Below are 27,784 nucleotides of genomic sequence, written 5' to 3'. Positions count from 1 at the left end.
GTAATTTAGAACATATAGTACATACCACTATTGAACATAATATATTCTCCATACACTGAGTAGCATCTATTACTCAATACATAAATGTATATTAATATGGATTCACATTAGTACTGCTTTGCATATCCATTTGGTCCTAACAACTAGTATACATAGTAAACAGTTTATTGCCTATTTGTTCGTTTTCCTTTTTCAACGTTTTGATTTCTTCGGCGCAGAAATAATTACAGTGAAATTGACCATGCAAAAACACTCTATTTGCGCTACTACCATTAAATGTTCGATGGGGAAACGGTAAAATAAAAACTTTTGTTTGAACTTTTATCTGCATTCGTATATCATTTCATCGCGAATATTATTTCAAATTAACAACAATAAAGTGAAAAAAACACGAAGAGTTGTTTCTCGTGAAGATTTACTGCGAATGTAAATTATTCTTATCTGACCATCATAAATGTCTGTTTCGAGAAACAAATACCATCAGAACGGAAATGTTTAATCGCAAATCGGAACAATTAATTTCAAGACGGGATCGCTGCTCGGTGATTCATTCTAAGGAAGTTTCCATTAGTGTAGCCGTGTACACGGTCGATCTCTGTCCATGTTTTATGTACGATATTTATAGAGAACGCATCCGCTGAAACGATTTGTTACAAACTTCTCCGAAAAATCAATAATTCAATTTATAACAATTACAATTTCAATTCTAAGATACATATTTAAAGTAAGAAATGTTTATAATTGAAAATAGCAGACTCGTGACTTATACGATCAATAAATTTTACTGCACAACTCTATTTCGGCGATGAAGTCATCTTAAACAGTATACAGTATTTAGAGCAGTAGTCTTGGTAAACAAAGATTTACGGGGTATTTAATGCATTAAAGCTATTTTCAAATATAATAAAAGAAATAATGATAGTATATCTCATCTGAAACTATCTATAAAAAGAAGTATCCTATTACATACAGTTAGTGAAGTCCAAAGTCCTGCGAAATATGGTTGTGAAACTTTCAATTATGGCAGTTTATCAAAATTACCAAATTTTGATTCGATGCTTGTATGAAATTTTAAAGTTTCTGCTCATGGAATTTTTGTTTCATCCAATAATTTAAAAGTATAGAAGGTTTGATTTTTGTAGTAATCAAAATTATCAATTTTTAAATATTTTGAATGTATGGTTCAACGCAGTAGATTACAGAAATAAAACTAATTCTATAATTTTAAAATAATTATGCATCTTGGTCCAACATAGCAAGCTTTCAAACTACACGAGAGTATCGTGTTATATGAGGGGTAACTTCATGTAATGAAATTTTCTACTTTATTTCCAAAAAAAAATGTTATAAAACAATGAACTTACATAATTACGAACGCTCATTTGAATGAAATGAAATAATAGTAATATGTGTTTTGGTTTTGTTTATGGTATTTCATATATATTTTTTATTTGTTAGGTGAATTTGATATGAGGGTGAAGTCGTGCGTGGCGTCGGATGGAGGCGGTCACGTCATTCAATTGTCGGATGAGTACGGTTGTGTTCTGAGGCCAAAGATGATCAGCCGTTTCTTGAAGGTTAAGGGAGCCGATGAACGGGCCTCAGTTATAACGTACGCATTCTTCCACGCCTTCAAGTTCCCCGACGCCCTCAGCGTCTACATCAGGTGCAAGGTGGAGATCTGCAGACACGGTTGCATGGACCACTGTCAGCTGCAACCGGAAGGAGGCGGCGCAGTCGGAGGAGGCGGTGTAGTCAGCGGCGGAGGTAGCGACGTCTCCGATCTGAACCACTTCCTGGGGTTGGACAGGAAGGATGATCATTTGCCAGGCGATAAACAGCTGCTCGGCCCCGATCCAGTAGACGATATAGTCTACGACGACATTATCCAGCAAGGCGAAGGTGGTGCGGCGATAGGTGGCAACTTCCCGTCCATCAAGATGTCCGTAAACAAGAATGTGAACAGAGTGTCGCAGGGCAACGACGAGCAGCCGACGGACTCGGAGCTCGACATAACGGCAGTTCCGCATAAGGTAAATTATATAATTAATAGAATCGACTTTGGTAACAACAACTTGGTTTTCTCTGTTGCGCGTGTCCAGGATGCATACACCATGGAGCAAGAGCAGTTCCCGCACGGGCCGAGGAATTTCAACGAGGAGATGCCGTTGGGCGCGCCGCGTTCCCTCTCCGAAGACGTCCCGCTGGTCGTGGTCAAGGAGGAGGAGAAGAACGTGTCTTCGGAAAAAGTGAAACGGAAACGTCGCTCGATCGTCGTGTCGGATAGGAAAGTGCGCAGTGCGGACGTGGGTGTTAGTGGATTGTACGAGGTCATCTCCGAAGCGGATCTTGCGTTCAGTCCCGACAACAAAGCGGAGGCCGTCACCGTGTTCCAAGGGAAGATACGTGAAGAGGTGGTTTACGGCATCTGCATGCCGGTGCCGGGCTTCAGCGTGCTCTTCGTCATGGTCGCATTGTCGGCCGTCGTCTCAGCTCTGGTCGCCGGCTCGTTACTCTACCGCTACCAATTACAAAGAGAGCAGATGGTAGAACAAGCGCAACGAAACGGTGCCATAGTCATGAGCTCCTTCGTTAATTGGGTTGGTCTGGGCTTCCTGAAGGCCAGAGCCCAGGCTCAGGAAACGAACGGAACCGTGGACACCGGCAATTCCCCATCCTTGCACCACACCATGAACGGCAAGACTGAAGATCTATGCTCTCGCGATTAAAAACCAAACGGAAACAACATCAAACAAAGACTTAACTCAATTTAAAAACGCGTGGTGCTCAACGATACGCAAAAGACTATTTTATTATATTAATAATACATACGCATACAATATAGAAACGAAAACAAAAAAAAATAATAATACAAACAAGGGCGCGATTGCAATATCTTAATTAAAACTTAGCTCTCTGCTGCTGAGTGTCGGATCAACGCACTTCTTAATATTCTCGATCCTACAACAAATAAAATATACAAGAACTCTCCTCAAATGGATTTAGAAATATTAACCCAAAAAGAAATATAACAATATCTTTCCTCACTGTATATTTATTTAAACTACAATTACGTTAACATTAATTTTATTATTATTTTTTTAAATCTATACTGTTTAATTATTATGTTTGTAAATAAGCAAAACGCTAATGTTTTGAATCTAATTTTAGGCGTCTAAGAGTATATCGAGTCCTAGATACAAAAATAAGCTGACCAAGAAGACGAACTAACTTCTTGCGTCAATAGTGCCTAAACGAAGCGGAATTCGTACTCCGCTGTTAATTATTCGCATTTAATTTAAAACACATTACATATATTAATATTATGTTCGTTTAAAAGTCGCTACTGCAAGTGTCTGATAGATAGATAGATAGGTGCTGCCGGATAATTTAGTTAATTTTGGGAGTTTATTTTTTTTACTTGGGAATGTAAAATGTAAGTTGTCTGTATTAGAATCCACGTCTATTTAATTTTCCGAGACGAGGATACAATATTGGAGCTTTGGTTGATGGTTTAAATTATTAACTATTTAGAATTATAATTATAAATAAACAAAACGTTGAAAAATAAGTCCGTTTACTTACCTCCCTAAACTATCTACGGCAGCTCTTAATTGCAAGTGTACAGTATTAAGTGTATCCATGTTAAGTATAGTATTTTTTTTCAATTAAGTTTAGTTAATCTGCTACTACTGCTATTACATTCGTGTGTAAAAATATTTAAAAAAAATGTATTTATCTAGTTATCTAACTTTCAATGTATTATCAATTAAATGAAAATAAACGTCTCGAAAATGTCGCCAAGAATTATTAATTAACGCAATAATATGTATAAATATAAATGTGACAGGAAATTCAGATATTACGGGTGGAGGATTTATAATAGGCGGCCAATATTAATTATTTCTTTATTGCTCAATGTATTTTGTTTTGTGTGTTTTTTTTATATTAATATTATTATTATCTTAGTTTTAATTGACATAGGTTTTAACGATTTTCTTCTGTAATTCCTGTAAGAAGAGAAATTATACGAGGCTATACAATGTAAATATATATAAATGATTTTTTTATTTAGAGTTTAGGCAATGAGGGAAATAAAATTATTATTTGTTACACAGTTTTGTTTGTTTTTTGATGTTTTTTTTATTATATTTTTTTTTTGGTTCGTTTATTTCTAATTAAGAAAATTATTGTTACGACAAACATGTTTCTGTCTTTTTGTTTATATTTAAAAAATAATGTACTGAATTCTTGTCTTTTGATAACACATCTTTTTTTTCAATAAATAAATTACATACATATTATATATATATATATATATTCTAAGACAGGTACATAAGTACTGTTTTCATAAAAAATAAATAATAATAAAAATCAGCAAATAAATAATCAATAAATAAATAGGGACTAAATCTTAACTATAATTACGTTTAGTCTATATATTTCTTTCTTCATGTTAAATTCATAATATATCTTTTCTCGTTTTTATTTTAAAAATATTTTTGAATAACCAAAACCGACCGAAACCATTTCCAAAAAAATTTTCTTCTTTAAACATAGAAAAACATGTATATTTACATTAACGTGTTAAATATTTTTATGATAGCACATACTTATTTTTTATAGTTCAACAACAAAAAAATACATAACATAGCGGTCATTTATACGTGTGTGATTATTTTTTTTCTTTAAATAGGGGTAACCTTATTTCTAATACGAAGAAATCCTTCCAAAAAACTGAAGAATCTGTTAATTTCTGGATACGATGCTTGATCTTCTGGAAAAATATTACTTATAACGAGCGCCAATTCGGGGTGGCGTTATAAATGATATATTTCTTCCGATTAAGAATGTAGCCTTTACTATATAAAACAAAAACAAATAAATATTGAAAATCACGTTGGTCTACGAGTAAAAGCAGTTTTTGGTTTCCATTTTCTTATCTTTTGGATAGGATTTCGCGAAGGTTTGGCTTTTGTCGTCGCCGAAGGGTCTCAGGCGGACGCACAAGAATGCCGACATCAAGCAGGATACTATTAAAATAGCTAATAAAACGACTAAGGCTACGGCGAAACCAGGTGTGGTCATGCAGATGAGGCCGGCGTTGGCAATCTCGTCTTTGGCTGGGAAAACCATGGTCGGGGCCGTCGATGTCGTGCTGTTTTCGTCTAAGGAGAAGGTCAAATCTCCGGTGGATACGACGCGGATCACCCTATTCACTCCGACTTCTTTCTCTGGGTCGTTCGGGTCTACGGCTCTTCTGGCTCTCCTCTCATCCCTGGGTCTTCCACCATGCAAGAAGGCTTCCAGTGGTAATGGTGGTGGTGGTCCGTATGCAGATTCAGCAATGTTATGAGCAGATACATCCAATAAGCTGTTATGCAGTCCACCGTGAATGCTTCCTGGTGGAACGTCGGTGCATTGATCTGGGCATTGGTATCTGCAAATCTGAATGGTGCACTGGAAGTGTACCTCCATGCTGTCCGGGAATTTGAAGGCCTGGAAATGAGCGTAGGAGAGGACGGAGGCGCTGGCGCCGAAGTTCTTGATCTTTGTGAAGCGAGACATCAGTTTCTGTCTAGTCACGCAACCCTTCTGGTCGACCAACTGTATGGGAGCGCGTTTACCGTCGTGCGCCATGCAATTCCTCACGAGCATATCGAATTTGGAGTCGTCATCTTTAATAGCTAACACCATGGTCATCGTCTGACCAATCTTAACTAATCCTGAAACTTCAGAGGCCCACGGTCCCTTTCCTACTTGTATCTGCATCCAGCATCCAACGTTATCTCCGGCGAAATCGGTTCTGACCACGTCGAGCATGTCAACGGGGAACGGACGGAAAGTTACCGATTTCTCGTACTGGTCGTGCCACGTGCAGCGCAATTTCCTCGCCTGATCCCAAACTTCCTGCACTTGCGGATCGTACTGAATGACGATGATGTTTTCGAAGAACGTCCCAGAACCAGATTCTGCTCCGTAACCGTAAAGACCGTTCTCGGTGTTACCAGAAGTTCCGCAAGCGTGTATTCCGATCTCGAATTGCGTTGATGTTCTGCCGAGGCCGGCCGGTAAATGCACGCAATGCGCGTTACTGTAATGCCCCTTGCTGAAGACTATACCGTAGAATGGTTTATCGAAACCGACGTAGACTTTCATCAGGTTCTTCTCGCATTTAACGTCCAACGAAATAATTTTCGGCATGTCGGGAACCGGGGCTGGCCAAATCTCTCCGCCACTCGTTCCGTACTTATCCATCGCCTGCTTCTGCGGTGGTCCATTGTAGAGTTTATGGTCGAAACCGGGTTTCGGGATTCCAAATGGTTTACCGCTTCCATGCTGCAAGGGAATGTTGTGGTGGCCGGTGCTGACGCGATTAATGTTGTTCCTGGGTGGCGGAGGCGGAGGCCCATTGTAGGACTGCTTCTGCGGCGGCTTCTCCTGATCCGATTCCAAAGCTAGTTGATCCGGATTAGAGTCCGAGTCCTCGCGGTCTTTCGCTATCGCATGGTCGTTGATCTCCTCGGAGCTGGGTATGGCTTCGACGACATCGATCTCCTCACTGGTAGCCAGCAGCACCAGCTGAAAACACAAAAATAATCTCAGTATTAGCGTAATATCTTATAAATCACATCAACTATCTTATATTATATTACAGGTAATATCTTATAAGCATCTTATAAACCCGGTGGGACGGTAACGAGGCTCTCGCAAGGACAGGTCAGTCGGCCAACGAAGACCGCACCTCTTGTCGTTTGTTCATCAAACACTCAAAAACTAGAATCCATTGACTCCAATTCATCAACTCATAGGAGCCACCCGGAAAAATGTATTTACTATACTACTAATCAAGACGGATGTGTGTGTACAAATAAAACGAATTGTTCTAATTGCGCTCATAACAGTAACCCCATCTTCACACGAAAAAAAAAACGTGATACACTTTTTACGACGTTTATAGAATTACTTAATAAGGACACGTAATTGAAACGATCAGAATATTTTCTGAACAGTACGAGCATTTATCTCTATCTATATTAAGGACGACCGCATCTTTAATTGCGTAGAAATTTCTACTAAACGGCTAACGTGTGAATATTTAATAAGGCAGGAAATGGAACAATAATTAATATGTCAAAGAGTCTTTGTGCCGCATGCTAATTCATGATAAATGATTATTTATGTACAATGTAATTACATAATCGTGCGCACCGTACGTGTCAGACTCGGTTACGTGTTTATGTAAGTATGTACGATCCGCAATTTATAATTAACGCGTAAACACAGCCTCACAAATTAAACGACATTTCATAGGTTTTCAAGCCAATCTAAATATTTACAATAATTGCATTCGCCCTGACTTTACTGGTTGAATACTTTCCAATGTGTTTGTAGATATAAAAAAAATACATTTCTATATACAAATTGTAATTTCTCTATTTCAGACTTTACAAATTAATTTCATACCTTCAAAAACTACTATACTATATTCAAAGAAATATATATAATTTTTTGTGTCATCAAAAACATCGATTTAGAATTGAGGAGTGCCTTGATTTTATATACTATTTTTTAAATTTTCTCTTAAGTACTACAGTACATTAATGTGCTTGAATATTCAAATTAATCTCTTAAACTTTATTAAGTTTATGTTCATTTAGTATCATTAGAATTTTAATCATTTTTCAATTTAAATTTACAAATATTCATATTATAACCATATTTTTCAAAACTAAGTTTTTTTTTTTAATATTGAAATCCAGTGAGAATATGTCAAATTGTAAATTAAGTATTTATGACAACTTATATGGAAATGTGTGGAAAATTATGTAATAATTATATTTCTATATATTCTATATATATAAATATATATCATTTTTATAATTGTATCATTTTATAAAAGGTCACAAAAATAACGTTTTCTTGTTTAGTTACAAATCGTATATGATCGCAAAATTCTAATTTGTCATTTATAAATTATTAATTGAATGAAAATTGTATTAAATTGAAGGTAAATATTTTCATAAATGCGTATTCGAATGTAAACATTACATAATATGCGAAATTGTTCAAAGCTTAATGAAAATACACGGTGTTCCGATTCCAAGAATATGTTATTGCTTGTGCAAAAAAATACTCATAATTTGCTTTTTGTTATTACGAATGCGAAGAAAGATGAAAAACATAAACGTCGACTAGTTGTCGGTTAACCAGTTTGTAAGTAGTACAAATATCTGCCCAAAGGGTACACGCTTACTACGAAGTTGTACAATATTTACACCACATAAATAAATGAGATGACCTTCGAAAGATGTACCATCATCATCATTATCATCATGTAGATTCCAATGATCGTAAAGTCGGTGAAAACGTTATTCGTTTAATCTCTGCTTTGAAAATTGAATATGCAAAAGCGTATTACATACAAATACGTTTACGATTCCGAAGAACGTAGATGCGTATCTTCGATTTTATTTTTTTATTTATTTTGTTCAGCCAGTTCTGATCATAAATTATTTGAGTCCGTTGGATTGGATGTTCCTTTTACCTGGAGCGTTCTTAGGATATGTTTTAGAGATGGATAAAGTCTCTCTCATCAAAACAAAAAAAAAGAGAAGGAAACGCACATTCGTGTGTGAGTGTTATTTAATGTACCGAGATTAGCCTCTCTCCTCTGCCAGTTCCATCTCGATCTTCTTTCACTCTTGAACATCTTCTTCTTATTCTTCGTTACAACCACGACCACCGTCATCATCATTATCGTCATCTTGTTCGTTCTTTCACTCGTCCGTGTTTCCTTCTTCTTTCACTTCTTGTTCTAGACGTTAAACGGCCGGGATGGGGGTTGTCGGCTGTGATTGATCAACGGCGTCGTTGTAAATAAATATAAGTGTGTGTGTGCGCGTATATACGTTCATACTTGTGTATATGTTTTTGTGTGGGTCAATTGGGCCTGCGGGCGGCCGGTCAAGTCACCGTTATCAGTCCGGGCCTGCCTCGAGCTGCATGCTCCACATCGTGTTAATTAAACACCGAACCCAAACTGTGCCACATCACCGAAATTCACAGCCAATACTTATACCGTTAAAATAACATTTAATACATATTTAACACATGTAGATCTATCTTCGAAATTATGTCCGTACGTATGAAACAACGCGACTCTCGCTTCGATTTCGATCAACCCAATTTATGATTATCCCATTCGAGCGGAATCCTTTAAATATCTTATCTTGCTCTAGATGTTAATGTGATCCGCGAAATGTTACCTTTATTTACTTAACGCACATCTGCTAAGTAGTCATTATTAACAAGCATCTACAGATAAGATATTTCTGATAATGTTTTTGTTTCAATTATTAGAATACTTAGATTTTGTATCCTACTTTTTGAACCACAATCTATAGCAGCTTTTTTCAATATTTTTGCCGCGCAACCCATATTTGTTTGAAGTTGTACAAGAAAAGCAATTGCTACGAATTTTTCAACAGTTCCTCGCTTTAATATCTTTTTTGACATGTCATTTGCAAGATCTAATCTTGGAGTTGACCACAGATTTTCACTAGTTTTATCAAGTTTTTTTTATTTTCAAGTTTTAAGATAAATTTACATTTGCTGAATTGGCATAGCGATTGATAAATATTTGAAAATTAGGTGTTACTAAGATATCAAGATGCGGAGAATCAAGAAACTAAATAGATATAAAAATAATCCATACAAAAAGAGACTTAATTATTTATTTTAAAATTTATTTTTGTTTCATTCTAGTAATGTTTAGTTTGTTTAGCAATTTTCAAACCAGGCTATAATCCGGACTGATCGACGCCGCACTATGCAATGAAACAACTTAAACAATATTATTATCTCTTTACTTTTTATATGTTAAATATAAGTCAATTATTTCAGTCATATTTTTTTTTTCCATTTGATCAATTCGTTATATCAGGAGTTCCTAAACTTTTACGGCGCCCTTGTAGTAAAGACACAGCGCCCCGTTTTGGAACCTCTGGCCTATATAATTTGTCATTTAATTGACAGTTTACGTCCTTTATTTTTATTCTAATTATGTTCAACATTACTTATTTTTTGATAATATAGTTAATTTTATATTTTAAATAAATTTAGGTATTTAGTATTATAAACAAGTGACACTAGTTACCTATCCAAATAATATGAGTAATTTAAATGGTTTTTTTTTGACAATTATCAAAATGTTAAGTACTGCCATCACATAATGATGTCCCAACTCACTTCTAACATAAAAATTATAACTATGAAAATTGATAATATTTGCTTTAGTAAAATCTAAATTATAGTTAATTTATTGCAAATTTATGCGGATATACGTAGAAACACAATAAAAGATTATTTATAGTTGAATATTGATTTATATTTTTGAAATAAAAATAAACTAATGGTGAAAAGATCTATGTTTTTTTGCTGCTACAATAAACGTTATTGTTATCATGAAATTAATGTAAAATAAGAAATAAACAAATTTCTCTGTATAGAATTCATTTATTATGAAAACATAAATCACAAGTCAAAGATATAATGATGTCAGTTTCGCGTACCGTTTAATTTAAACCGCTCCACATACTGCTCAGTACCGATCCTGTACTCAATTAGGTTCATTCTGTCTTTCATTCACACGTGAGTATTGAGGCTAGCAGTAGTAACATTGACATGGTTATTAAACTTTGCATCAAGAGTACGAGGTTTAAGTCGTAAACATCTCATACATACTACATTCTCAAACATTTTATTAATCAATAAAATTTATAATTACATGAACTTTGTTTATACAAAGTATTTTTTTTTAATCAGATTTTACCTGAATTGATCGCAAAATACTAAATATGTATACTTTATTACTTTAATAAAAAAAAATTCCAAATAAAATAGAAATTGAAAACTTGGACAGAAATATCAAAGATCTTAAAAATAAACAAATAGATTATTTCTATCAATAATATAAAATAGTTACGGATAATCGGTTCAGTCAACTGTATAAAACCGGACTAATCGAGGAACTAAACACATGCAAAAATAGTATGTACAATTAATTTAGTGTACTAATTTTTGAGAATTTATTTTTATTTTACTGAATTAAAATATAGTTTGTTTTGAAATTTTCTAACCGGACTATAGTGTACATATATTACCTAGGTATTTATTGAAGTTGGGTTATGAAAACAGCTGTAGTCATATTTAAATACCATATTAGATACATAAAATACAATCACCATTAATTATTATAACAAAGGACTAATAATGGTATAAGTAGATAATGTATACAGTTTTCTAAAGGCCAACAAACAAAACAAAAGGTGAACATTATTTTGCAGACCTTATCAATATATTAATGATCCGGATTTATCCATTGTTAAATTGACCAAATCCGGAAATTGCCGGCATCGCCGATGATAATAATAACACATTTATCGCCGATCGAAGTTATTTATCTTCGGTTTCGATTGCGGCACAATAGGAACATAAATTGAAACAAATCGCCGGATAATGGGATCAAGGCATGACCAAAGGCGGGATAATAGAGATCCTAATATATTTCGTTTCTGTTATTACAAAACGTGAAAAATACTATACAGTTTAAATGTAGATGTGAACTAATATTATACATTTTTTTCAGTTCTTTAAGTATACGAAAAAAAACACGAATTTACACGAATCCTGCAAATTCCTTTAGTAAATAGAAAGCTGACACTCAAAGAGACAGTTTATTATTTGCATCGTCGAATTTTTAAGCCAAAGCGACAGACAAGAAAACAAACCCAACCGATACACTTTTTTCTTTTGTTCCTGTTTCTTTATTTTTATCTTCCATCGTTCTTCTTTCAGATATACACTTTTTTTTATATAAATGGTGGAAAACATATGGTCTTCTGGTAATGGAATCGGCTTCGTGTCGCGACCCAGCAGCAATGAGTCAATCAAACTGTTCACGACACATCCTGCTACTATCCTCAATTCTCGCCATTCGATCGCTTCTCGTTACGTAATTTGAACGCGACTGAAGGAACGCATTTGCAGCACAAACGCATTTCCTTTGTCTTCGTTTCGTGTTTTCTTCACCTTTCGATCCAATAATAACACAATGTTCTTTGCACCAGTTGAATTCAAAAACGTTTACAGCATACAAAGTAAACATCAATTATTTAAAAAAAAAACACAATTATAGTGGAACACTAACTATATCAATTGCACGCTTACAAAATCAAATATTTTAAAATAATAAAATGCGATTAATTTAATGTATGGCATACATTAATTCTGTAATGTGGTGTTATAAAACAATAACAGATCGCTGTTATAAAATACTTGAAGCAGATGGTATGAATTTCCAAGAGGTAACAAATAAAGTATATCAGACACAGATTGGTTGAAAAACCCGTATATTTCAAGCAGAACGAGCCTCCGTGTAATCCAGGCTTAAGTGATGTCTGTCAGTCGGTCGAAAATGAAATTCTCCTTAACAAGGTTATTCAGAAAACCTTGACCATATCGGTATCAAATACCGGATTTTGACCTATTTTCTTTTAAGAATGACTACAATGAAGTTCATCTTCGAAATTATGTAACACATACAAATTTATATACACTAAATCCCTTTTTAATAAAATGACAGTTTACATTGACAAATATAGGAATTTTGCATTTTTTTTTCTATATTTTATATTGTTATTGTGTGAAATAACTAATTCTTAAATTTGTCATCAAAAATATGGTTTTTAGTTTATTTTTCCATACTAAATCCACTTTTAATTAAGAAATATTTCTTGTTGTTACAAATTGGAATTTTACTAATCAAAGACTATTATTTTTCTATTATTATTTTTTATATAGAATTTTTAAAACAGATAATCCATATGATAACAAAATTTAGAGTTACTTTTAAATTTATCTTTAAAGTTTTGTAACGTATGCAAATTACACTGTGACTACACACAAAATCCAGTTTCAATAAAATAACACCTTGCAATGACAAAATTTGACATTTTTCAAATCAACAATCATTTTTTATTATATTTTTTTAAATCAAACATAGAATTCATATGATAAGTAGATTTAGCTTTATTCCATAAATGACATAATTCTTTCGATATATCTTAAATATATGTAATTTTTAATAAAATGATAATTCGCGTTGACACATGTCATATTTTCTGCCATTTATTATTTTTTTTAATACGAACTTTCAAAGTCATAGTGTAAATCACATAATTCTTGTTGTATAATTACAACCTCATAAATACTGTTGAAATGTTAACTAATTTAAGTTAGTTGAGGTTAAATTAGTATGTTATAGTATTCGATAGGTAACTTTATAGGTAAATTAATTAACTAAATAATTGTATTAGAAAACTTTCTTCAACTTCATTAAATTCGAAATTATAGAACACAAAAATAACAATGAAACTTTTTTTATTAAACATTCATGCATTACTTTTTCATAAGTATTATATCGGCGTTAATTATATAGCAATACCAAATCATAGTTTTACATCGGTAATATACGATGTATAACCAATCCTAGAGCAATTAACCCAATTCGTAGAATGGTTAAAATTGTGATTCGGCCGAGTTATGAAAACCGAGTGTGTACACCTTTCTTTTTACTGTTATTATTTGCATGAGCCGAGCAACAGTGCGTATTGCAAATAGTAATAGTGTTCACTGCTCAACCCAAATAGTAAACACGGTAATTTCCGGACGAAGACATCATTACAACAACAACAACAACAAAACTAATTAAAGAACGATAATAAGAGTGAACTGTAACGAGATTTATTTGATTCAAACACATTTGTAAGAAGTGTCTCATGTTTAATATACACCCACATTTATTTTTTAAATACAAACAAAATAATACGTTGAGTGCTTTTAGATGAACTGGTTTATTGAAGAAATAGGACTAGTTTTGAGTAATCAAATTCTTGGAAAGGTGTCTTGTACCTCTAATCTAATCTACTCTATTTTCTTTTTTTTTATTTTCGATAATGACAGGGTGGTCTTAGTTGAAAGAACTAACGAACCAATTAAACGTAATGTGAAAAAATCTAATACAGTAATACCTCGCATAGTGTGGCTGTTCGAAGGCGCATATTAAGTATACTATTTTTTCCTTTATACAGTGGAATTATATTTTGTGCTGTTTATTTTTATGCAATTAGTCTGCTTTCGAATAGTGCTAATAAATGCAAATGATTATCCGCTTTATTCGAGGTATTGTAATGTATCATTTATTATTCAATGTATATTTTCTACTGTATTAACCAATATTTATTCTATTTTGTATACATTATAACAAGATTTGTAGTTAGATTTAATTATATTTAATAATAAATACAGTGAAATACATACCCCTTGGATATAAAAGCTGGCGAAGAGGAGACTGTACAGCAGCCTCATTTCCTTGTCTGTGTTGAATGGCTTCCTTTTTTACTCTGAAAATATAAAAAGATTTTTTATAATTTTACAAACATGTTAGTATTTTGTGATATAATTTCCACTCCATCATTCATTTTTTGAACAAGGCATGAAAAAATGTGTAACAATATAATGAAGATTTATATAATAATTGCCTCAGCACGGAATTTGCTAAAGAAAACCTTGATTTATGGATACTATCCATCATATTTGGAAAGCTAGATAAGTAACAATTGTTGTGTAAATCGGTTGATGTAATTGTAGTAACGTTTTTTAGATGGAAGTATTCTTTCAACTAAGCAAAATAGATTTATAGATAGACAATATTTATTGTCAATTTAAAGTCTTAATTTTGTAATGTTTTATAATTATGTTAATTAATATTGATAAAAAACGACAGTTGCTTACTATAAAGAATTTTTCATTTTTTTTTAAATATGTTTTTCTAATTACACGTGATCACGACTTTAAAAATAGTAAATAATCTTAAACAGAGAAGCTTATTGTTATATTTAATTCATCAATCTTTTAATCATTTATTGTTTGTAATTGTACTGCGACACAATAGTTTATAACATACAATTTTTGATACAAAGTGACAGCTGCCAATGGTTGCAAAATGACAGCTGTCATCTTGCGTCATTTAATGCGATTCGTAGATTAAGAAACGCAGTTCTACATTATCATAACTATAATACAAATAAAACTGTTTTTTTGCCATAATACACTTTCAAATAAAAATTTATATTTAATTATAATCATTATTAGTTCCTCCTAATGAATGAAACAAATTAATGTATATATATTATTATTATTATTTCTATTTACTTTTTTTGTTTGTCGTTTTACTATGACACACAACTGTCATTTGGCTAATGGGTTGTAAAATGACAGCTGTCACATTGCAACATTTAACGCGATTCATAGGTTAAGAAACACAGTTCTATATTATCATTATCACAATAATAGAAATAAAACTGTTTTTTTGCCATAGTAAACTTTCAAATATAAATTAATATTTAATTATAATCATTATTAGTTCCTCCTAATGAATGAAACGAATTAATGATTTACTTTATCAAAAAATGCAATGACCCATTTTCTAATGCTAATTGAAAATACATTTGTATCTAATTAATCAGAATGTTCTCGATTGTAATTAACTAATTTTCTAACAAGTGTCAGCCTAATAAGCGGGGCCACCACATGAAACGTTTTCACATGACCATTAGCATACTCCAATTCATCATCATAAGAACCTTTTGTTTCAACACGTGATTGACACATAATTTATTTTTACCACACAGAATGTACCGCAAAAGCGACTTGTGTTGCACTTAAAACATACAATTATTGTACTCTCCTAGTGATGCAGTAAGAGCAAGACAAGTGATGGATTATCACACGCGGGTCTTTAAAGATCAGCATTTTTACCGTACCTCATGAAAGCCGGCTATAAATCAAAAGTCTTGTGATTTATTTTTTCTTAATTGAGAACGGTTAAACTATCTCAAATCTTAGAGGTTGCATCAAAATACCATTAGAAGGAAAACAAATTAAGAACGTGAAAACGAGCTTTTCTTTTCAACAATTTAATAAAAGATTATTTAATTAAAAAAAATATGTTTTGGAATCCATTTTGTCAAATAATACACGAACTAATCGAAACCGCACTATGCGAGGTATTACTGTATTTGTTGTCGTTAAAAAAAATGTTTCTTATGATTTTCATTTTTTTCGAAGAATCTTTAATTTTTTGCTTCACAAAGTTTAAAATACTAGAGAAAATTAAAAAGTTGAAAAATTATAAGATTTTATTTTAAATTTATTAAATGATAATAATATATGAACTAATCGAAACCGCATTATACGAGGTATTTCTGTATTAGTTATCTTTAAAAAAAAAATGTATTATGAATTACCTTTTTTTTCTTTAACTTGTTTGCATCAGAAAGTTTAAAATACTTGAGAAAATTAAAAAGTTGAAAAATTGTAAGATTTTAATTTAAATTTAAGAAACTTTAATCTAAAAGTTTTTAATATCCACTTAAAATTAATTAACAAATTTCAGAATGTATAATTGGTTAATTATCAAACTGTACATTTATATAGCAACTCAATTAATGATTCAATTTAAACATGCTACGTTTATGTCAATAGCACATTTACACGTGTTCAGATTGATATGGTTGTATCACGAACTGTAAATTAAACACTTCCGTTTAGTTCATTTGCTCGCGTCCTGCTGATACTTTCTTTCAATTGAAATGTAGACGATCGTATATAAAGCTAAGTCATTATCTTTGACAACGTTGTTATTGCTCTATTTTTTGTTTCGTTACGAAGGTGCGGTTTCGAGCATCTTATTTACATGTAAATCTCTGCAAACAGTTGCATGCAAATAATTTTAATCTTTGCAATATTATATTTATTATTTTTTAACATACAAAATCTATAATAACAAATACTGCGACGCAGAAAATGTTTCAAAGAACAAATGTAATATTAAATATCCTTTTTTGTGACACATTATCATCCGTAAAATTATTGGCCACAACAAAACTTGATTAACTTTGACACAGAAACGTATATAGTTTTATTTATACGAATATCAATTTTCAGAAACATTATTAGCTCTATTTCTATCATTCAATAATATGGTACAATTTTAAAACTTTGAATATTCAATAATAAAATTGAACTTTTAGAAGCGAAAATATCAAATGAAATAGATTTTTATAACATAATTTTTGCCCTTAATTTGCAATTACTATAATCCATATTATTTGTTCACAACATAACTTGTTTAACTTTGACACAGAATTGTATAAAGTGTTTAAAATATTACTATTATTTACATCTAATCATGAATATCAATTTTCCGAATAAAAACTTATTTATTTATTTTTTTTTTAACTTTTATTGTTCATTCACAACCGCCAACATCTCGGGCTATAAGTTGAATGCTAAAAACTTAATTTAATACAGAAAGTTTTAAAAATTTATTTTTTCTTTATATAGTTTCATTCAATAATATAGTATTTTCTGTACTTTTATAAAAAAATTGAATATTCTAAATTTGGACGTTTTATATTCAAATGATTTCTAGTGGCAACGCTTCTTTTATGACACTTTGAATATGCTCTTAATTAACAATTAATATCATCCATAATAGTATTTATTCATAAATTCTTTAACACCGAAATGTATAAAGTGTATACATTATTAATTCTATATATATTTTACATTCAATAATGTTGTATTTTCTGTGCGATTGGTTTTCAATAGTCTACAATAAGATTTAAAGTTTATACGTTCAAAGGTAAATTACTTTTATAACATCAACAAATTAAATTGTCACAAAATAATTCACGATAAAACAATATTAATTACTTAATTTAGCAATTGTTTTTTTTTAACTTCTACTAAAATAACAGTAATTTTTTAGCGCTACAAATATAATGAAGATGGGGAACTTAAGTATCCATATGTGTAAATGAATATAATGTCATGTAATTAAATCTATGTGGTAGGTCTAGAATTTTGCACTTTTTAAGTATGTATGTTTGTGGTGGATTTACTAGTAGATTGTCCGCTAGATTATTTGGGTGTGAATCCATTTTCAAATCACTATGTATGACACTATTGGGGACATACTAGGGTGTATTGGTGATTGTGTCCAAAGTTTTTAAATTTAATAAATTAAAATTATAAAATTTAAGTAAATGTCTAAAATATAATATTTTTTAATTTGAATTGGACCAAAATGAATTATTTCAATTTATATTAAGATAATAGGTGAATAAAGTACACTTAGTCATTTCATAAAATAAAGCTATACATTACAAAATAAAATGATTAAGCGAAGCGCAGAAATAAAGAGTAGAACAAAAATTAAACGAACTCAATTTCACGATGAATGGTTAAAATGATGAAAACGTTCGCAACGCTTGATTTCCTCGTGGTGAAGTTGCGGCAATGAAAGTTCCTCATAAAACCATAATGGCATTATACATTTACGTCGCGAATCATTAGCATCCATCGTCCAAAGAAATAATAAACATCGAAGGAGGCGCCTGTCATCTAACTAATCATCAAATACCGGTTTATGGCATAAGAACAGAGCGAAGAAAATAAACATCCGAACCAGATGAAAAAAAGGAGACACAATTCGTCCTGTTTCCACACGATGTTATCCTACTTTCAAACATGCCCATTGTCTTCACGTTTAATATACATAATTCCGAAAGAAAGTCTTCCATTCTCACGTTTGAATAAATTGCTGGAAAATTCAATAAGCGGTGCGAATAAATGGGTACGTCAGTTTGTGAAAAAAAAGAGAAGAAAATCACATCAATTTTTTGTTTGTTCGGGAAAGTCACAGGTCGAATGTCATCTGAGAGAATGTCGTTTTCATGTTACGATAAAGCATGTAATGATTTTGAACTTGTAGCAAATAGCACGAAGATGATGACGTCGTAATTAATTGTTCGAATTTAAGTTTTCTCGATAATCGCACGTCGAATACAAATGCCCGTTCCAAATATGGACGTAACATATATGTAAATGAGCATGGTGATTAGTTATAATCAGCATTTACTACAGTGAAACACATACGATGCATTAATTATATACTTGCAGTGATGTTTATTATGAGTATTTAAGTACTAAAATGATGTCTTCATATAAATCGTTTATTAGTATTAGACTTAATTACTAATTTTAATTAATAATCAACATAAAATTAAATTAAGAAAACTTGTATAAAAATCAAACCAATTACAAATCAAGAAAAACTGTTAAATATAAAAAGATACATATTTAGGCTTGAATTCCATGTTTTATTGCTACTTGATTTATTGAACAAGAAATTATCAAGAGGAAAGTCCTTAGAACGAATATCACCCATCAAATTATCGTTCACACTATAACTTGTTTAACTTTCACGCTGAAATATATAAAGTATTAAATTTATTCATCTCGAATAATAAATATTAATTTTACGAAACAATAAAAACTTATGTTAGTACTTAAATTTATTAAAATTATGTATTTTTAAGTGATAGTATGGTACTTTCTATTCAATAATAAAGAATTGTATGACTTTGAATTAAATTAAGCTGACTTTTGTAACAGAATTTCTTGTATTAAAACAAAATAGTAACGCTTCTTTTATGACATATTGGATAAGTACCTAGTTAGTATTGAATATCAACCAAAAAAATAAAACTATTTTAACAAAAAAAAATATTGGATAGGAAACCCTATAGCAATTTACGATAATTTATGTGTTTTTATATTATAAGATATTCATCTATATTTATTTTATATACATTTATGGTTTCTTCAATAAAATTTATTTGTAATAAGAAATGATTTATATCGCTTTTAAATATTATTAATTTTCTTAATAAACCAATTAATTGTATTGTATAAAAATCTAATCAAAAAAAATCATTAAAATTTATCATAATAATTCAAACCAGCAATGAACAATTGAATAAAATAATTGAAGTTATGTGTTTGGAAATTACAGAAATCTTTAATCTATCAATCTAGTTTGACCTAAATCTACTTTTAAAAAGTCATTAACATCAGATTTTCACATTATAAAAATATAATGAAGTGAAATTACCACCAATTAATAACTGAGATAAAGTTCATTAAGAATATTATTATAATGAAATACCAAATTACAACCTTTCAATCATCGATTTATAATGGAACGAGAAATTGCTGTTATTAATGAACTTTCATTAATACATAATATTGTTTAGATTTTATCTTATTATTTTTTTAAATATAATATTAACATATATAGATCATAGCTTAAGATTAGAAATCATTTATAAGATTGTTTTACAACTCGCTATATTATTTATACGTTATTTCATTAAATTATGAATAATTGTTATGAACTTCTTTTATTTATAAATTTTTCTCATTTCATAGCCTCGTTCTGAAATATTATTAATTTACTAAAAAATATATCTTTTGAATCAATTTTCATCAAAGATAATTGAATACAAAGTTGACATATTGTAAATATTTAAATTTTTTTATTAAATTCAGCAATACGGCTTCGATCAGTGCGGATTCACTATAGTACGGTTTGAAAAATTTCAAAACAAACTAAATTTTCATTGAGCTTATTTACTTAATTTTTGTTTTGTACAAACTTTACACAACTAAGTCACTTTTCATGTGTTTTTAATCAATTAATCCGGTTTCAAATAGATACCGCTCAGATAAACTGTACTATGCAAGATATTTCTATATGATGAACAGTAAATGTTTAAATCTTTTAAATAATTAATTGATAATTTTGATTTGTATAAAGTAATATATAATACTTTATTTATTTTATTAATAATATCAGCAAAAAAATCATTATAATTAATATAACTTTATGAACTCTAAATTAGATAAAGAAATAACTGAGATCAAGGTTGATAATTTATTTGGTAATAAATTTGATACCCAAAACTGGAAAGTATAAAAATCCTATTTTAAAGGTAATGTTAAAGATTTTTTTTAAGTAGTTCATATTACATAATGATTAAATGCAAAAATGTGTGTCCATTATTCATTATGTAATATGAACAGGAAATAAAATTATTAGTAATAATTTTAAAGAGAAAAGTAAATTCTTCATAATTATTTCATAAAATAACTAATCGATTCATATTTTTTTTTACTAAATTAAAGGTCCATAGAAAAAGAAAACTATATAGGTTAGGTGTTCAAACGTTGACAAAACAAAAGAATGTGGTAATATCGAATGTGACAAAATCCGCAATCACGTAGTTGCCAAGGTTGAAACAAATTAATAGACTCTCAAGAGCAAATGCCTGTTTACAGTATTAAATCGAAATCTCATCAAGTACGTCATTAATGGAAATGTCTCTATTTAAAATTATGTTAATATCCTGTTTGATTTCCATGCAAATGCGGTACTAATTCACCGTCGTTCCATTTAATAGGAAACAATTAGAGCGTTTTCGGCGATGCGGCCTGTGCATACGAATCACCTTAATTATGGAATAGTTTTCATACTGAAATAATCCGATGTCGTGTTACAAATTTAGACGTGGATACGGAAATAATAACTCAATTACCAGATGTACGAGCGGAACAGATTAACGCAATAGAACGTTACGTGCAGCCAATTATTAAATGCTGTGTGTGGAGTGTGCCATAAAGTTAAAAAGTACGAAGTGAAAGAACGAAAAAAAAAATATATATAAAAGAAGAAGAAAGAGGAAACAATAAAAGAAAAACTAGGTAAGAATAAGGTTAAATCGTTTGTATCTATCAACTGGACGACGTTTCATCTATTCTGATTGCATCGATTTGAATATAACCTTATTTTCCTTAATAGAATTAAGTTGCAAATAGAAGAAAAAAAAGAATGTGAACGTTTAAATTAAATTTCACGGTTACTGATTTATGATGGAACATTATAATAGAATTAGTGTTTTCACGTGTAGCATCTTTCGTATGGTTGACGTATTCCAGATTGTATCTGATGTGACCTACTTAATGATTAATAAAATACAGTATAAAACTTACACAAACAACAAATTTTACTAATTATATTAATTTTTTAAAAATTGTTCACATTTGTAATTTTAATTGATCAAAAAAATGTATTATTTTCGACATAAAATTACAAATTATTTTAATATACAATTAAGTGCATTGAAAGAATGCCAAGAACTCAACAATATTTTTTTTTTCTTTATTTATTAAAATATTTGTTATAAAATGCATTGAAATTGGAGGTTTATGATTGAAAATTGAATTAATCATTTGATTTCGGTTTAGATTTTACTTCATACTTTTTTGTTCATAATTATTTATCTAATTATACAATTATCACAATTTCACTGAATTATTGTTAATTAATATAATAATATTCGTATCAAAATAATACTTTTTTACATGTCGTAAATATAAAAAATATAGTTAAAACTTAATAAATGAATCTAAAAATATTTGCATAAAATCACTTTGAATATAATTTCTTAACAAAGTGATTTAAATCAGAAATAAATATTATTTATTGCTAGAAATACATTTTTGAAAATTTTCTGAAAAAGGACTTAGGTAGTAAAACCTAATAAATGCTGTTGCTTTATTTGTACATTAATTATAAAGGTCTATCTAGGAATGGAGGAGAATGCCATCAATTATAGGCATATGTTTCCAACATTAATCGTTTTGTTGCTTATTTCTAGTACAACTTCTTTTTGTGTAGTTAAAAGATCATGCAGTAAGGAGTTAAAATTACCACCAGAGTATGACAACCATAAACAAGTCATGTTCAAGCACCGATAAATGTCACTGACCTTCTTTATTACAATCATTAATCAAGTAGAGGTAAATGAAACATTCACTCTTTCCAAATGATCAATCTTATTAATATGTATTATTAATATAAAACCATTTATCTACAACATGTGTAGACAATCTAACATATTTGTTATATTCTTAATTATGTAAACTATTTATCAAATAAACTGATTCAATGGCTTAGATTCAAACATAAAAATGTTTAAAAAATATTATATAAGTTGACATTTGAATAGACATAAAAATAGTATGACACGTAGTTGTTATCATTATTAATACTTCCTAAATTATATTATACCATAAGAAAATCTTCTTAGTTGCTATAACAGTTACTACACAAAGCTGACAAAGAATAATATAATTAATTGATTAACTTTCGTAAGTTATCAAACTTCAAAGAAATGTTTATGTTCAAAAGATATTTCAATACCAACAATATTACAAATTGTTTCATTTAAAACCAATTATTTAACATATTATATGTTATAATTCCACAATACTTATATTACTTCATACGGTTTTAACGTATATAAAAAAAATAGTTGAAAATTATTAATATAATATTGATATTAATAATTTTTATAAGTTATATTTTTAGAAAAAAATAAATAATAAATTAACGTTTTAATAATTAAAATCGTAACATAAAAAACGTTTCAAAGAGCATTTACAGTAATGTTTCGCATAATGCGGATTCACTATAGTCCGGTTACATAATTCCAGAACATAATAAATTTTAATAGATAAAATAAAAGTTAATACAGGCTCTTCATGCAGTTTATTTTTATGAGATTTTAAATTCCTCGATTAGTTCGGGAATAGGTATATATTTCGGTTATTAAATTTGACAATTTTGATATGAAAATAGAAAATTTTACTGTTAATACTATAATCAAAGTAAGAAAGTAACGGTCTGATAGTATTGGAAGAGCGATGCAAAAACTAGTATGAATGCATACATGGACGATTCGATATTTATGATAATTATGGTCATTAAAATTAAAATGTACCCTTCACTTAACCTAGTGAAATGTGTTGCAAACAATTAAGACCATATGCTCAGACGACGCAGATGATGGCACGAATCAAGACTTCTTCTCTCCATCCTATTTATCATCGTCTCGAAAAAGTGGGTCTTTAATTTAATTTCGTAATTACTGAAATAAACCGAGACATGCATGCTGATGCACATACGACTTATAGAGAGAAAGGTCTGATGAGGGAGAAATAAAGAAAAGAAAAACAGATACAAAAAATTGTATAAATCAGTTGAAAGCATTTATACATATGTGGGCTAGTGAGGTGTAGCATCAGGAATCAATTCTCGGTACAAACGGAATAAGTGGATGGTGACAACTTGTACCGGATCCAATCGAATACCGTAACCGAGTAGACAAGATCATCGTGATGAATGCGATTACTTTTTATTACGCGATATATAATAAACTAACCGTAATATGAGACCCAACAAACATCAGAACCGACTAAATCCTAATTGAGAATGTAATTTATCGACAGCTCCGCGCGATGATTAAATGCACGGATTTAATGAAAGTGTCACATGCAAGTGTCACTCTAATTAAAACTAATTAAGTTTTTGCCAACTCGACCATCTCATTTATACCTTGCCTCACATTGATTTTAAATCAATTATTTTAAGCATTCGCATTTCTCATTTATATTAAAAATAATTTTATCTAATTGTGAAGTATTATTGCAAATAAAAACAGAAATGCATAATAATAATAATTCCGGATTGAGTAAAACCGGACTATGCGAGGTATTAGCGTACTTCAATATTCAAAATCGATTATCCGGACTGTGCGAGGTATTGCTGTAATTATAATAAAACATTTTTTCTGCTTCATAATTTATTTTGAATTTAAATGACCAAAACCGGACTATGCAAGGTATTAATGTACTTCAACAATTGCAATACCCAATCAAGACTATTTTAGTCCTCAATTGGACTGGGATATTGACGAAACCGATTATCCAGACTATGCGAGGTATTGCTTTATTTATAAATCTTTGTTGAAATTAAAAATTTTATTCGAATGAATACTTGTTAATTGTTGATGTAATAAAAAAAAATGATAATTGATATAAAAAACAATTGTAAAGAAAATTAATCAAATTTATGATTACCATTCGACTGTAAATGTTTATTTGAATGAAAGAACTTAAGCTCTCCGCCATGTAAATGTCTCTTTCCTGTAAATTTATAGTCAATAAATCTCGGGTATTAATAATTCTACGCTTATTAAACGTACAATTTATTACGTGCTGTTCCATCTAATAAATTCGTAATTTATCCTCCACTTGGATTTAAATAAACTAAATTAATAAACTTAATATGTATAGATTGTAATATTATAATGCAAACGTGTATAAATGATAAATGTTCTCTGTTTTCAACGGATCAAATGTATAATCATTCAGCAAAACATGTCCGTTTTACTACAAGTTCATAAATATTAGAAGTTATACTGATTCACATTGCTTTACTTTCAGAATATATCATAATTTTACATAATTTTGTATTGGTCCCAAAAGACTATCAACCATAGTCTTTCTTAAGCAACGATATTTCACTAAATATTTAGTTTAGTATTTAGAAAATTTTAATATGTATTTGCATGATACTTTTTTGATAAATTATTATGAATTTTGTAAATATTAATAGAAATATAATAATTTGTGTATAAAATTTATTTAAAATCGACACTATAGCAAATTGTTTTAAAAAAATTAGCGATAAGTTATCTTTAAAATATGATTTATCAAAAACATTATAATAAAACTGTAAATGGTAATGAAACAAATATATTGAAATAAAAGCAGAAAATATGCTTGTAATCATCACAAATCTTTTGAATGTAAATCATTTTGATATCAACTTATATAATAATAATTTCTTAAAGGTATTGATAAACTAAATGTAAATCTATTTATTAATTACTATATTCTACAATATTGTAATATAACTTAATAACATTAGCATTAAGTAATTACTTATATTTGATGAAAATATATGAATGTTAATTAATAATTGATTGTGAATGAATACAAAAAAACATTTAATTAAAATTGTAATATTATGAATTGACCCAATAAAAAAAAGCAATATTTTTTTAAATCGATTATTTCCATAGAGATTTATATTTGTTGGAATCGAAACAAAGCGCTCTATTAACAGCTGCTAATTATAGAGAATACCACATGCCACGATACTTAATTAAATTAAAATAATAATGACGATGATCAACTGGGCTTGGTTTTTCTTCTGCTTGCCATCTGCATTTAGTGATGTTCGACCTACATACTTGTACCAAATAAACGATTACATTATACATTTTTTTTGTTCTTCTCATTATTATTATACTTTTAATCATCTGGTCTGCTAAATATTTAGGTTCCATCAATTTGCACACTACAGCAATACCTCGCATAGTACGGCTTCGATCAGTGGGAATTCACTATAGGACGATTTGAGAATTTTGAAAGAAATTATATTTTTTTTTCAGCAAACTAAAAAATTATACATAAATTATCGTTTTTTTCTCTATACAGTCTTTCTATTAGTCCGGTTTCAAATAGTGCAGGATATTGGTGAAATGTATAATACTATGCGAAGTATAATACAACAATTATATAATAATACGTATAAACAAAAATTATATGTTATAGATTCTTCAATTTGAACATGAAGATAGTATTGAAATATAAATGCACATGCGATTGCAATGAATACAGCAATACCTCGCATAGTAGGGCTTCGATAAGTGAAATTATGTTTTATTTGAGCAAACTAAAAATTGTACATAAATTATTATTTTTTTCTCTATACATTCATGTCTCTTTATTGATATTGGATATTGACGAAACGTATAACCTTCACTATGCAAGGCATACATAATATACCAATTATATAATAATACGAATAAATAAAAATTATATGTTATAATTATAAATTACTTCTTTTCATATCAATTGTCTTATATTTTGATAACATTCCTAGTCTACTTAATATTTGTATTTCTATATTATATCAAAATCACAATTAAATGAATTCAATTGAATAATAATAATATTTTAAGTATGTTTTTATACAAGGTTTTATACAATATAAAAAGTTTTTAAATTAGGAAAAATTCTTAAAAAATACAATCATAACAATACTTATGTAAACTTATTACAACAAATTAATTAATTAAGCTTTCAAATTATGTTATTGTTTATTTAAAAATAGTTAATGTGACTATTGAAATTCGTAAAATGTATACACAAATTAGTAATCTATAAAAATGATTCCAATATAAAAATCAATGATTGTATTACCTTTTTGTGTTAAAAATGCATCCTATAGTCCGAAAATTACGGTAATCGACTATACTGTTGAAAGTATAGTCGATTTATTTGTATACGCGGAATTACAAAATACTGTTCATTAATTATTATAATTATCTATTATATAAATGTCGTTGGTCGCGGAGAGAACAAATAATAATATTTAAAAAAAAACAGTACGTATGTATTACGTTTATTTGTGTCAAAGAATTTGTATGCTAATGTAGGAACAAAAGCCGCTGAGTACGGCGAAGAGGAAACTCACGAGAGAGAACAGATTTAGTTTTGCATTTGAAAGCGTATAAATTGTTTATTGTTGGTTTAATATGAGAATGAAGTTGCCGGCTTTTGTGTGTTTGTATTTGCCTGCGCGTGTATGTGTGAAGCACGAAGGAGTCGCCGCGTCTGGCTTTACTCGGCCATGAGGTCGGGTCAATATGCACGGGTCAAGTTCTTCTAGTCAAGATCCCAGAGGCAACAGCCAGCATCCATTCAGTAACTCTTAGCACTTATTTAAGAACTCTCGGATGCCATCAACAAACACGCGCTCCTCTTTATTTGTAAATGCGCTTTTCACACTCCATATACAAATTTCGTACGAAAGTTTACCAAACGATTATGACAGATCCAC

The 27,784-nt window shown here is 30.0% G+C and overlaps 2 protein-coding genes across 2 annotated transcripts in view; one reads left to right on the top strand and one right to left on the bottom strand.

Annotated features, from left to right (window-relative positions):
• The window catches only part of LOC108559994, a 45,822-nt gene extending 42,819 nt beyond the window's left edge, over window positions 1–3,003 (top strand). Inside the window, exons 5-6 of the mRNA XM_017917400.1 lie at window positions 1,459–2,033; window positions 2,103–3,003. Of these exons, the coding sequence (XP_017772889.1) occupies window positions 1,459–2,033; window positions 2,103–2,729 (1,202 nt within the window). The 3' untranslated portion in view covers window positions 2,730–3,003. The remainder of the gene's footprint in view (window positions 1–1,458; window positions 2,034–2,102) is intronic.
• A 1,656-nt stretch (window positions 3,004–4,659) lies between these two features.
• The window catches only part of LOC108559995, a 26,320-nt gene continuing 3,195 nt past the window's right edge, over window positions 4,660–27,784 (bottom strand). The window contains exons 2-3 of the mRNA XM_017917401.1: window positions 14,383–14,465; window positions 4,660–6,582 (exon numbers count right to left, since the gene is read on the bottom strand). Of these exons, the coding sequence (XP_017772890.1) occupies window positions 4,906–6,582; window positions 14,383–14,430 (1,725 nt within the window). The 5' untranslated portion in view covers window positions 14,431–14,465 and the 3' untranslated portion in view covers window positions 4,660–4,905. The remainder of the gene's footprint in view (window positions 6,583–14,382; window positions 14,466–27,784) is intronic.

The sequence above is a fragment of the Nicrophorus vespilloides genome, unplaced genomic scaffold (assembly GCF_001412225.1).
Source record: "Nicrophorus vespilloides isolate i.1.1-1 unplaced genomic scaffold, Nicve_v1.0, whole genome shotgun sequence".
NCBI classification, from domain to species: Eukaryota; Metazoa; Arthropoda; class Insecta; order Coleoptera; family Silphidae; genus Nicrophorus; species Nicrophorus vespilloides.
This window is presented reverse-complemented; position numbering and strand designations above follow the sequence as displayed.